At 32.1% G+C, this 12,516-nt stretch overlaps 1 protein-coding gene across 1 annotated transcript; it reads right to left on the bottom strand.

Moving 5' to 3' along the window:
• Positions 1–4,827: 4,827 nt before the first annotated feature.
• On the bottom strand, positions 4,828–11,987 carry LOC142625634 (protein NRT1/ PTR FAMILY 5.2-like). Its single transcript, XM_075799298.1, has 4 exons — positions 11,797–11,987; positions 9,871–10,088; positions 6,491–7,056; positions 4,828–5,935 (listed from the first exon to the last, which is right to left on the bottom strand). The coding sequence occupies exons 1-4, from the start codon at positions 11,909–11,911 to the stop codon at positions 5,077–5,079; spliced, it is 1,758 nt and encodes a 585-aa protein (XP_075655413.1). The 5' UTR covers positions 11,912–11,987; the 3' UTR covers positions 4,828–5,076.
• Between the last annotated feature and the right edge of the window lie 529 nt (positions 11,988–12,516).

The raw sequence follows: 12,516 nt of genomic DNA, 5'->3' as shown, positions 1-12,516 counted from the left end.
AAAATGGTGTAAATGGTTCCTCTCACTGGATTATTTTACAGGACCTTTGTATTTATAAAAGATGCTTTGAGACGATATTGTCTAACTAATTATGAATGTGTTATAACTAATCTAAAAATAAAACTGTTAAACTATAAAATTAATTATCTGTGGGATTCAATAACATAAACAACTTGTTGCACAGTAGACCAATAACTCAAAGACATTTTATTAAGATATCTGGACTTAATTTTAAATTCAAAAACTAAGGCTCTATCGTCTAATGATTCTGAGGTCTATTTGATTAAAACTAATGGACTTAATTTAACGTTCGAAACTAATGGTTTGAGGCAAGCAATAGTCATACAGTTTTGAAGAAACCAATGGATAATTACAGAACACGCACACTAGCATTCACACAAAAGACAATGATAGGAATTAAACTTCATAAGTGAAAAGTTAACAGTTGGATTCGGCTAGTTGCGTAGGGCTGGACTTAACTGAGGCAAGCAGGTAATCATACAGTTTTAAATAAACCAATTAATAATTGCAGAATATGTGTAGTACACTAGCATTCATACAAAAGACCATAGTAACAATTGAACTTCATACAAGTGAAAAACTCAGAGCGTACACTAGCATTCATAGAATACGTATATTAGCAAAAGCTTTTTAATAGTAAATAAATTAATGAAATCAAAACAACAGCGTGAGAAAGAAAGAGCAGCAAAGAGAGGGCAAAAATATTTGTACGGCTGGTTGAGAATAAAAATTGCTAACATTCAAGGGGTAATTTAAGAGTTTCAATAAAATTTTCATTAAACCTAATTTCATTCCCTTCTATTCATCCTAATTTGGGAGAATGAAAATTTGAGGTTTTGAGAGAAAATGAGGGTTCCCTCCTAACCATTTCATTCCCTCCCACCTAAACTCCAAAACAAATGAATGAATTTTCCAAACTCCTAACAAAGGAAAATGAAGAATACTCTAAAAATATTCTTTTCATTCCATTCTATTCCTTCCTTCCAAACGAAATCTAAAGATATAAAGAGTTTCAATAAAACTCGTTACATTTCCTTTCGTTAGAAGGAAAAAAAAAAAAGTAACTATTCTAAATCACTCTAATATCATTGACATGTTTGGATCATCAATAGTGACAAAATCAAAATAACTAGGGCCTCATACAAATATTCGTCTACTGCAAGTGTGAGTCAACTCATCTTTTTATGGAAAGTCAGAACTCCCCAAGCCATGTCATGAATAGATAGATCACAAATTATTCCACAATTTTTGTCATAACTCTGACATTATAAACTGAGTGGTTAACTATCACTTTCGCAAGGACTCACCATTTTTTCTTCACCAATCATACTTTGTCATGTCACAATTATAGCAAGAAGTTGTGAAAAACTTTGTGGTTCTAGAATCTTCCTTAGGGGCAAACAAGGACTTGATGTTGCCACCATTCCATATCTAAACTTATCACACTCCTTCCATGCCTAGGTTTTTGTTGGGAATTTAGACCCCGGTTAATAGAATTAACAAGTTTTAAACTCAAATTGTTAATTGGATTTATTATAAATAAACCTTATTAAAACAAACAGACATCAATATCATGAACAACGGAATAGTAAATAAAACAAGATATGATGACTCAAGAAAACCAATGAAACAAATTCGTTTCACAGTAAAAAACCTGGGGGGGGGGAAACCTTCCTGAAAGCAATTCATTATAGTAAAAAGAAGTTTCAGATCTAGTACAAAACCTTTGTCCCTAGACTCTACAATCTCCGCAGATGAACTTACAGCAGAAACCTTCTACCGCTTCAAAACTTCTGAACTTTTCAATATATAAACGCAACCCTTTTGCATGAATCTTAGTAGGTGACTAACCAATGATGTACGGATTCCAATACGTGATTAACTCACCAACTTGAAGAAGATTGTTGGCCGCAAAGTTCTTCACTTCATCAACAATGAAGATCAAGAAGTACTTGGTTACAAAACCCTAAAGCGCAAAAGACGCAATAACTTCTTGCAAAGAGAATGAGACACTAGATCACTTTCTGCATATGTTCTCTATGTGCATACCCACTATGACAGCCTTTAAAATAAACCTTATATATGTTTAGGGTTGTGAGAAAAGAAATCCTACACAAATATTTCAGCATAGGCTGAAAATCAGATTTGGAAATTCTGATTTCGTAGATCTCGACAGATTCAGCTTTTGTCAAGTTTCTATCGAGCTTTCTTCATTAAGTCTCGATAGATATTGTTTCTGTCAAGGTATCTGTCAAGCTTTAATGAACAACATTTCTTCACTTGTTTCTTGGTCCAATCTTTATGGTTTTAATACTTGGCTTGAACAACATGTTTCTTGAAGTACTAAACACATCCTAGATCTACCCAATTATAAGTAAAGTGTATTTTGTCAAAAGATTAGCCAAAGTTAGCTAAACCTAATATAAATAATTGATTTTGAAGTGTTGATGTTTCTGTGATTTTTTATTTTTAGAGGACCAACCACGTCATAGATAAGGAGTGGGGGTTGATGGTGAATATATAATTTACTTTTTATTTGAATGGTGGCATGGATGATTGCTCAATTAAATTGAACAGATGGCATTATATTATTGCATGGAACCATTAGGCATTGCTGACGTGGTCTTCCTAAAAGACTAAATAATTTCTTGTATAAAGGTATGTAGGAGTCATGCTATAACATAACAAAAATTATAACAATTTCACAACATTCCAAAAATAATCTATAGTTTAATTAAAAAATATAAATTGCAAATGATGATGATGAGCCCTTATGTGGGATAGGCTAATTTGAAAATGTTGTGAAATTTTTTTACGTTGCTAACTTTATTATTTTTATTAAGTGTTAACATTTGGTTGGGCATAGCTGCTTTTATCTCTCCTTCTGTTGTTGTGCGGCTTGTTCCTTTTGAATTTCTTCTTCCCTGGTCTCTTCTTGCAGCAAACAGGGTCGGCCCAAGCGTTTCGGAGGCGTAAGGAGAAATCTTCAAATGGAGCCTTTATGTTATCACTTAAATAATATTTAACTAGCATTTTATATAATATATTTTTTTAAATCCACTCTTTTTACTTTTTAATATGATTTTTTTTTTGAGAAAATGCTAAAGTTATAACAAATTTTATTACAAATTGGTGTTGTAATGAATGTGATCAATGACATAAGGCTTACCAAAATACTAGAAATATTATAAAATTTACAACATGAGAATTACAAAGATATATCACCAATCATAAATATTCATTAAAAAATGCATTCAATAGTTTGTTGAAATCCACCTATCATATTCATTGTCACATCAAATTATAAGAGTTATGGAGACCACCACGCACCCTTGGTACAGTGATCACTCCATAAGTATAAGTTCTTGTGAGGTGTGGGGGGCAATAACCGAGATTTAAGTTTCTAGAAGAGAGTTTCACACACATATACTCTTAGATTAGGTTAGAGTAGAATTTTTATCTTGTATAAAAATAATTAAATCAATAAAAATTATGTAGTAAAATTTATAATATTTTTAACATTTTCTTATTTGAATTATTTGTGATTAGTAACATGTCTATTTGTAAGACCTATTTATTTAAATTTGTCTTATTTCTATCTCTAGCATTACTTAATTCTTTGAGTCTTCTTAACAATGAAAAAAGATGTAAACTAAAATGTTTTAATATCTCCCAAAAATATTTATATATAAAAAAAAAAAAATTTGCCCCCAAATTTGGGGCCTTCTCTAGTAAGGGGGCCATGGCAATAGCCTAATTGGCCTAAACCTAGGGCCGGCCCTGGCAGCAAATACCCTAAAAGGAAAACCCCAAGTCAAAAGGAGCCCTTGCAAAACTAATTAAACTACTTTGGAAGTTCTTGGACCACCATATTGCCTTTTCTACACATATCACACAGAGAAAGAGAGAACTTGTAGGCTTATGCAATGGACAACCATGAAAGGCACGATGACAATGGAGGGTCCCAAAATAATGGCACAAAGGAGGAAAACTACAATCACAAAAACATAAAAAGTTTTCAACGATTGCAGCTGGTTCGTGCAACTAACAAGTAGTAACAAGGTCTTAAAGAGTGGACAAGTATGTAAAGCTAAATGCATTTCGTCAAAAGTAAAAGGATTGGAAAATGCAAAAAAGGAAGGCATATCAAATCCAAAAGGCCGACATTTTAGAAATTAAAGAGAAGTACTTTGTGGAAGAGGAAAAAGAATAAAAAGAAAAAGTAGAAAGACCCCTGAGGACAAGGGCGTTTTCTAGGAGAGATAAATGTTACTTGCCCAATTTATTTTAAGGGTTTTACTAACGGATACTTTTAGAGTGTATATTAATAAATTATTTTAAGAAATTTTTTATTGAGAATTGAAAAAACTGTTAAACTTTTTTAACATTTTCAATTTCCTATAAAACTTTTCAAAAATAGATTATTAATTTATGCTCTAAAAGCATAAATTAACCAAATCCTTTATTTTAATTAGTATTGAATGAATAATAATAGAGATATATTTTATTTATTTAAATAAATTAGTGTGGATTAAGATTAGTTTTATTGATAGGTTATCGTTGTCTATCAATAAATTCAAATGTTGATATTTATCGTTATCTAATTGAAACTCTTGTCTTGTATAAATTCAAATGTTGATGAAGAATAAAGAAACTTCATCAATCAAAATTATCAAGTTGCATATTGTTGACCGGTCCAAGATAAAGATCTGAACTTGTTCGAAGGAGTCTATTTATTAACAAATGTTGATAATGAATAAAGAAACTTCATTCAAAAAAAGGTGGGGAGTTCAAGACAAACACTAGTGGGCATTAATCTGACAACTGTATTTCATTCTTCTTTCTATTAAACAACTTGTGAACATTACATTCTCCCCTGTCAGGTAAACGAAAATCAGAAATACACTATCTTTAATTACCATCACCCGAAAGCTATAACAACAATAGGCTATATATGAATAGCCTGTCCTCAAAGATAGCTAGCTGTTTAATAGAACTATCAGAAAGTAGACTATCAGCTTTGACTTATGTATGATTTTTATTATTCTCCATCCCTCAGTCTCTAATCTCTGTCATTCCCTTCAATTCTTCTGTAAGCACTTTTATGGAATCCGAAACTTCAGCCTTATACACATAGTACTTAATTACAAACAAGAAGAAAATAAAGTTTAGGAAGTTCAGTACCGCTAAAAATGCATAATAATAGTCAAGATGAGAAGCATTCAGATCGTTTAGAATCCATCCTCGGTGACCATGCTCCTTGGTTATGTGGGAAACTGTTGAAAGAAGGAAACTACTTATAAAGTTTCCAATTCCTAGGGTAGTCATGGAATAGGAAGTCCCAAGACTCTTCATGCTTTCTGGTGCCTGGTCATAGAAGAACTCAATCTTGGCAACCTCTAAAAATGCATCTGCTGTTCCCATAAGCACGAACTGAGGGAGCAAAATGAATATGGTTAAAGGAACTTGTCCTCCATTTTCAACTAGCCCATGTTCCTTAGCCACACTAAGTCTATATCTCTCAGTTAGAGATGCGACTGTCATTATCAAAATGTGGATGACAAGCCCAATTCCCATTCTCTGAAGGAGAGTGATACCTCTAGGATTTTTAGTCCACTTTTGCATAATCCTGACAAAGAACCGGTCATAGAGCACCACAGAGATAAGCATGGAAATGGTTACAAATCCAGCTAAACTTGCAGGGGGGATTTTGAAGCTGCCAAGGGCTCTATCAAGAGTGGTACCTTGCTTGACGAAAAGGGTGTTGATCTGAGCAACCATTGTGCTCGGTACAAAGGTGGCAACCAAGATGGGAATCATTCGTAGCATTTGTTTGGTCTCCTCAACTTGTGTAACTGTGCACAGCATCCATGGATTCGTTGAACCGGTTTTCACAGATGCCTTGGTAAGGAGGCTGATTGAGTGCAACATTAAGTAAGATTAGGACAAATGCAGAAGATTATTGCATATCAAGTTTAGGATAGGTTAAGCTCAACAGCTAGACTTAGGATTAATGTAAAATGTCACTTTAACTATGTTGGCGGGATGGCCAAAATTGTTCAGATTAATCATTCTGTTAAGCTCTCCAACAAACAATGTTATAAATACAACAAATTTCACAACTTGTTAAGCTGTCATATTACTACAAAATCACTTTCATTGAGACTATACACTAATAACAATTTACCACTTCACCAGTGATAAAATTGGTTGTCACTAGACTTAATGTGTTAGCTCTCTATCAATATTTACCTAATTAGTGTGTTTTTTGTTTTTTGTTTTATTTTTATAAACGCCTAATTAGTGAGTTAGGGTAGAATTTAGGGTCACCTTTATCTTTGCTTGTCTTGTTTATATACATTCCTCTTATTTACTTTTTCTCACAAGCGAGCCTTTAATTTCTTCTCCATTGTAATAGACAAGAACAATGTAGCCAATTGATACAAGTAAACGTTTAGGAAATACATACCTCATAGTTGGTGTGGAATCAATCCTGTACTTTCCTTTCTTTGCATACTCTTCCAAGTCAAGCTCATAGAGCTCTTTAATATCATTAGGGATAGTCACCCTCCATTTCCGTATAGCAGCAACTACAACCCTTGACATCCTTGTGAAGGGACTCCCTGTGGGCACCTTGTGTCTATAGAAGGGTGTGCCAGCCACAAAGATAGCAATAGATATTGCTAGTCCAAGGGTCGGAAGCCCGTACCCTAAAGTCCATCCCACATTGTCTTGGAGATACACAAGAACTGTATTGGCAAAGAGTGTCCCAAAGAAGATACTGAACATCCACCAATTGAAGAAGGAAAGCTTATGACCCTTCTCTTTGGGGTTGAACTCATCAAATTGGTCTGCACCAATAGTGGAGATGTTGGGCTTGGTTCCGCCTGTTCCCACGGCCAAGGTATATAGTGCACCATAAAACACTGCAAGGTGTAAGGTCGATGCTTTCTTACAGTTTCCCAAATTGACTTCATTGCATGGAGGCGGTTTTAGGCTATTCAGTGAAACCGACAATGTTAATAGTAACATTCCCTGTCAATATATAGTTAACACCAATTCAGCCACATAAAATTTCCACAATTTAAACAAAAATGTTCTTTCTCCATGCATGATTGCCGTTGGGTGTTTTGCATACAAAGATAATCAAAAACCAAAAATTAAAAATTAAAAAGTCAAAACTACTATCAATTTTATTATTAAAGATTTACAAATTGATATATTAATGAATATGATTGATGACTCTTTAAAAAAATATAATCAATATTTTTTTTTTTTTTTTTGAGGAGCAATCAATAAAATTTTTAATTATATATAAACGATTAAAAGGTTAAATTCACAATTCCTTAATTGTTTAAACTTTTGAACAATTAATAATTTAATATTTTTTTTTATCAAAATAAAAGGTCCTAAATTCAATCAATGTGTCCACCATATCTTCCATTTAACAAAATTCAACCCACTCAAAGCAGCTCACACATGAAGAGAGGAGTGTTACTGAAAAATCGAAAAGTTATCATTTGTGTGTGTGATTGAAAAGTTATCCATAACAATTTATAAAGTGAGAAAGTCAATACTAGGCAAAGCACCAATATTACACAAGGCCTGATTTTTGCATGGGATTGGGTGATCAAATCGCAATAAGCACCAAAGGTGACAGGTAGATTTGATAACAAATAAATAAAATAAAAAGTGACAGGTATTGGCAACTGGTTCAATATATATAGGTCTCCATTACCAACAAGATTAGGCCAAGTTGGCCATGACCCACCCTATTATATTTGGAAAATATTTATAAAAAAAAAAGTCCTTTATATTAAAATTCAAATTCTATACATATGGTTTAGTAGCGATGACAGCCCCCTTATTATATGATATTTAAATAAAAAATTGTGACCCTAAAGTTAAAATCTCTCTGTTTGGGTAAACTGTCGTGGTTATCCTACACGTGACTTTTTCAAACTTCTTAAAATCTTTTGTGTTTATATTTGTTAGGTATAACTTTTCATATCTTTCGGCAAAAAAAAACATTTTATGGTTTGCACAAGCCTCTCCATGTTTTTTTTTTGTTTAATACATTTTTCCCATTTCTTTTTCAAATTCCCACCAACCCGGCCAACCTTTTTCTTTCTTTGTTCTCTCAGCCCACTTGCTCACAAATATCTATCCTTGATTCATTAAATTCGGTTTCTAGAAGGCAATAGAAGTAAAATTATTAGAGGAATTGAGTCAAGACACATAATGGGAACGCAGTTCAGTAAATTGGACTTATTAGACTCAACATGACAACCGTCAAGTTCTAAGTTGGACTTATTTTGTTTGTTTCGATGTCTCCTACTTTCTGATAACTTATTTATTAAATATAATAAAAAATATATAATTTTTCGATAATTTTTATACTAAATGTATGATAAGACACTAAAATTTAATTTATCTTCAAAAATAGCTTTGTTATTAAATAAATAATTAAAAACAAAATAAATACCTACTAAGACAAAAATAAAAAACTACTAAAAGCTTTGTGTCAAAACGAGAACAGTCCAGATGTGATCTACAAAACCCGTGGTCCACTTTCTAAACAACCAATATTATTAAAAGAAAAAAGAATAGCACAGCCGAGTGAGCAGGGACGGACCCACGCTGGGCAGGGGGGGCCATTGCCCCAAAAAAAAAAAAAAAAAGTCAATGTATATATATGTGATGAAAAAATACAGAATATGTTAAAGTAGGAGAAGAACTCTTGAATTCAACCTTTTAACAGAATATGTTGTAAAATGATGAGTCAGATAGCATCTAAAATGAAGTGACTTTTTAAAGAGATAATTCAGAAGAAAAAAAAATACAAACCGGATATAAATATATATTTAAGAGCTCCTCTGAAATAGGATGAAAAAAAAGATGAAAAAAAAGATTTACCCTTAAATATAAATATTTTTAACTCTATAATAACGTCGAGTTTTATCAAAAATATGCTAAAATGTTTAAAATATATTTATTTTATATGTTATATTTTGTTAATATTTCATAAAATAAAAAAAATAAAAAAAATTATTTTAAACTTTGTCCCAAGTTCGAATCCTGATTGGTGACATGAGGGGAACTGACAAGTTTCACCAACTACCGCCCTATAACATAGAATTCCAAGTCAACCATTCATATTCCATGCATGGACAAAATAGACTTCTTTGCTATGCTTTTACGGTTTTCTAGAAGAGAAAAATCATAGTTGAGTAGTATTGAAATAGACAGGAAATGTCATAGCTAGGTAAGCATCCCTTTGGATTGAAGATAAAGATTTTGAGGAGTTCAGCCCCTCTCTCTCTCTCTCTCTCTCTCTCTCAAATTTTTCAGCTTTTTGATAATTTTCAGTTTTTGTTAATTTTTTTATCTCTTTTGGTAATTTTTTTAACAAATTTTTTTTTAAGTGAAAAAAAAAAAAAAAAAAAAAACCATAACAAGCACATATGCTTGTTAACATTACCATATATATATATATATATATATATATATATATATATATATATATATATATATATATATATATATATATATATATATATATATCAATTGTAACAATCTAGTAAAAAGTAATCTTTGACAAGAAATTCAATGTTACGTTTATCATCTTTGACTTGACTAAACTTCTAAAACACGTGTTAGGGACTCATTAGGGCTTGATTAAGTCGTGCAAGTATTAGCTCTTATCTACTCAATCAGGTATATCAAGACAGGTAAGTTAGTGTACCTATATGCGAGGAATAATCATGCAAATCGAATGACACGTTAATTAAAATAAGTAAAAATGAAACAAAGGATTTATATTGGTAAAATGACAGATCGATGCGTTACCGAGAGATAAATTATGCATGCGATAATAAACGTCCAATATCGGCCGAGATGAGCATCAGCAATGTAAGCACCCAAGATGGGAGTAATCCAAATAGTGCCAACCCAATTGGTGACATTGTTGGAAGAGGTGACTGTGCCCTGATGGAGCTTATTTGTTAAATATACAACCAGGTTGGAGGATATACCATAATAGGCCATGCGTTCAAAAACCTCATACGCTGCACAGTTAAGTCAAAAGAAGAAATAAATAAATAAAAGGTCACCAATGGTTGCTGCCGACTAAGACTATACAATGATTAGATTGGAGCTTGCATGTGCTTAAAAAGTTGGTTAGAAGTTAAGACCAAAAACACAAAGAAAACCTAATGCAAAATTAGGATTAATTAGGAGTTTTGAGTTGTTATAAGACTAGAGTACCATTTTTATGCCACAATTCTTGACACAATTCTATTTTTTTTTTTTTTTAAATGTGTATAATTGTTCATCACTTTCTCAACCATTTTTTTTTCCACCATTTATAATTTGCTGCTACATATTAGAGTCGAAAATTATGACCCAAAAAATTGTGGTCATAAATTTTCTCATTATTAGAGTTAAAATGGGGTAAGAGAACAAAATAGAGAAGCAAAATCTTAAAAATACTAAAAAAAATTGAAATAATAATAAAATCAAATCAAATAAGTAATTAAGCTGATACGAATGATCTGAATTAGAGACTCATCTTTGTGTTCTATATATGCAGCCACGGTTTCCTACTCTTTCGTCTTTTCCGAATGAAAAAATAAATTAAAAGTTACTCCAGGAAAATTTGTTCTTTTTAGATAAATGATTACATGGAAGGTGTTATTTCTGACATATGAGTTGTGGGATAGTGATCGGTTGGTGTGAATAGTCAATGCAAAATTGTAAATAGGTACGGAGTGACATGTGGACAAAACATTAATTTACGTGATGAGAGAGAGAGAGAGAGCTCGTCACCGGTCTTAGACTCTCTCAGCCAATCTGAGGATAATATTAATTTTTTTTAGGCCTCACGTTATCTTTGAGTTCTGAATTTAATTCTCCTAATCTAGACATTAGAAGCACCTTCAAGATTCATCTATATAACTACTATGTGTATATAATATTTTCAAAAAAAAACCTTAAAACTTCGAAATATTCATTTGGGATCAATTTAAAACTTTTAATGATTGAAAAATATGCATAATGAGCTCATTTAAAGAAAGAAGATGGGATTATGCCAACCAAATTTTATTTTTCTATAATTTAATAGTTGAAACAATGGGAAGGAAGACTTCAAACCAGCTGAGTCTCTTAGTAAAGGGGAGCAGGACTTAGTTATGGACAGAGAACTTCCCTTCTCTTATTTATGACTAGCAAAGAAGAAATTAAGACGACTTTTAAAAAATAAAAAATAAATAAAGAAAAGAAGAAGAAAGTGAGACGGAATGGTCAGAATAGAAAGCCCATCTTCCTCTATAGGATGCAAAAAAACTAATTACCGTTGAACTTTCAAGGCTTTATCAAGAAAATATTGGATCAGACCTAACACGGCAATAGCCATGAATTATCTAAGCTATTCCAATAACAATCTACTCCATCAGAAGTGAGATGTTTCTCAAATGGAGCAAAATTAGTGATTAAAAAAAGCTCATAATCTAATTTTAGTTCTAATAAGCCATGTAAAGGGCATGCTAGCTAACTTTTTAAATAAATAGATATACCCACTCACTACCTCCAGAGAATAAGAAAAAAAAAAAAAAAAGGCATCCCAAGTTTCGAGGAGCCACTGCAAGTGAGACAGACACAATAAACTTAAAAAGTTCAGTGGCCTTGTAAAGGTATGTAGGAGTGGATTGTGGATAAATCACAAATCTAAAGGTTCAATGTTTTATTTTAGAGATAGAGAGGAGACAGAGAGTTTACCGACGACAAACCAGCAAGCTTTCCATCCACCTCTCTTGGATCTAAGGACTGGGTTCCCTTTCAGATCCACTGTCCCATCCTGAGTGTATTCACCTATTGCTTCTTCCACAGCCATACTTTTTTTCTAACACACTCTTTTTCCACAGTTGTGAGAGTCTTGCTTCGCTACTAACCTTAATTTATAGCACTTTCACATACTGACCGTTTGTCTTGCAAGTTGCATTTTAATCGTCGCCCACCCAAAAAAACAAAAAAAGATTTCCAAGTTGCAAGATAGAAATAAATGGCATGTTTGGTAGGCCAACTTAAACTTATATTTTCACATTTTAAACAATATTACATAATTTTTTACTCATTTTTTTACCCACACGTATTTCAAAAAATTATAAAAAATTTAAAAATCTTATCTCAAACTACTCTATCAAACATCCCAAAATCATTAAACTAAAACATGTCATTTTGTCATGTAAATGACGGACATGGCCTTACATATTTCTTTTTTAATAATAAACCGGCAAGTAAGCCTACAATACACAAATAATATTATAATATTTTATATAAAATAATTTTGGAGAATATTGTATATGTATTATAGCATACTTGTTATAGAACTTTATTAAAAATGAATTCATCATAAAAAGTTCAATTATAAATTACACACACATATTCATTATAATTGTGGGGTCATGGATTTTGGGATTTGGCCGAGAGCATGTGGTT

This window comes from Castanea sativa, chromosome 2 (genome assembly GCF_040712315.1).
Source record: "Castanea sativa cultivar Marrone di Chiusa Pesio chromosome 2, ASM4071231v1".
NCBI lineage: Eukaryota > Viridiplantae > Streptophyta > Magnoliopsida > Fagales > Fagaceae > Castanea > Castanea sativa.
The sequence above is the reverse complement of the archived record's forward strand: the minus strand, read 5'-3'. Positions and strand labels throughout refer to the sequence as shown.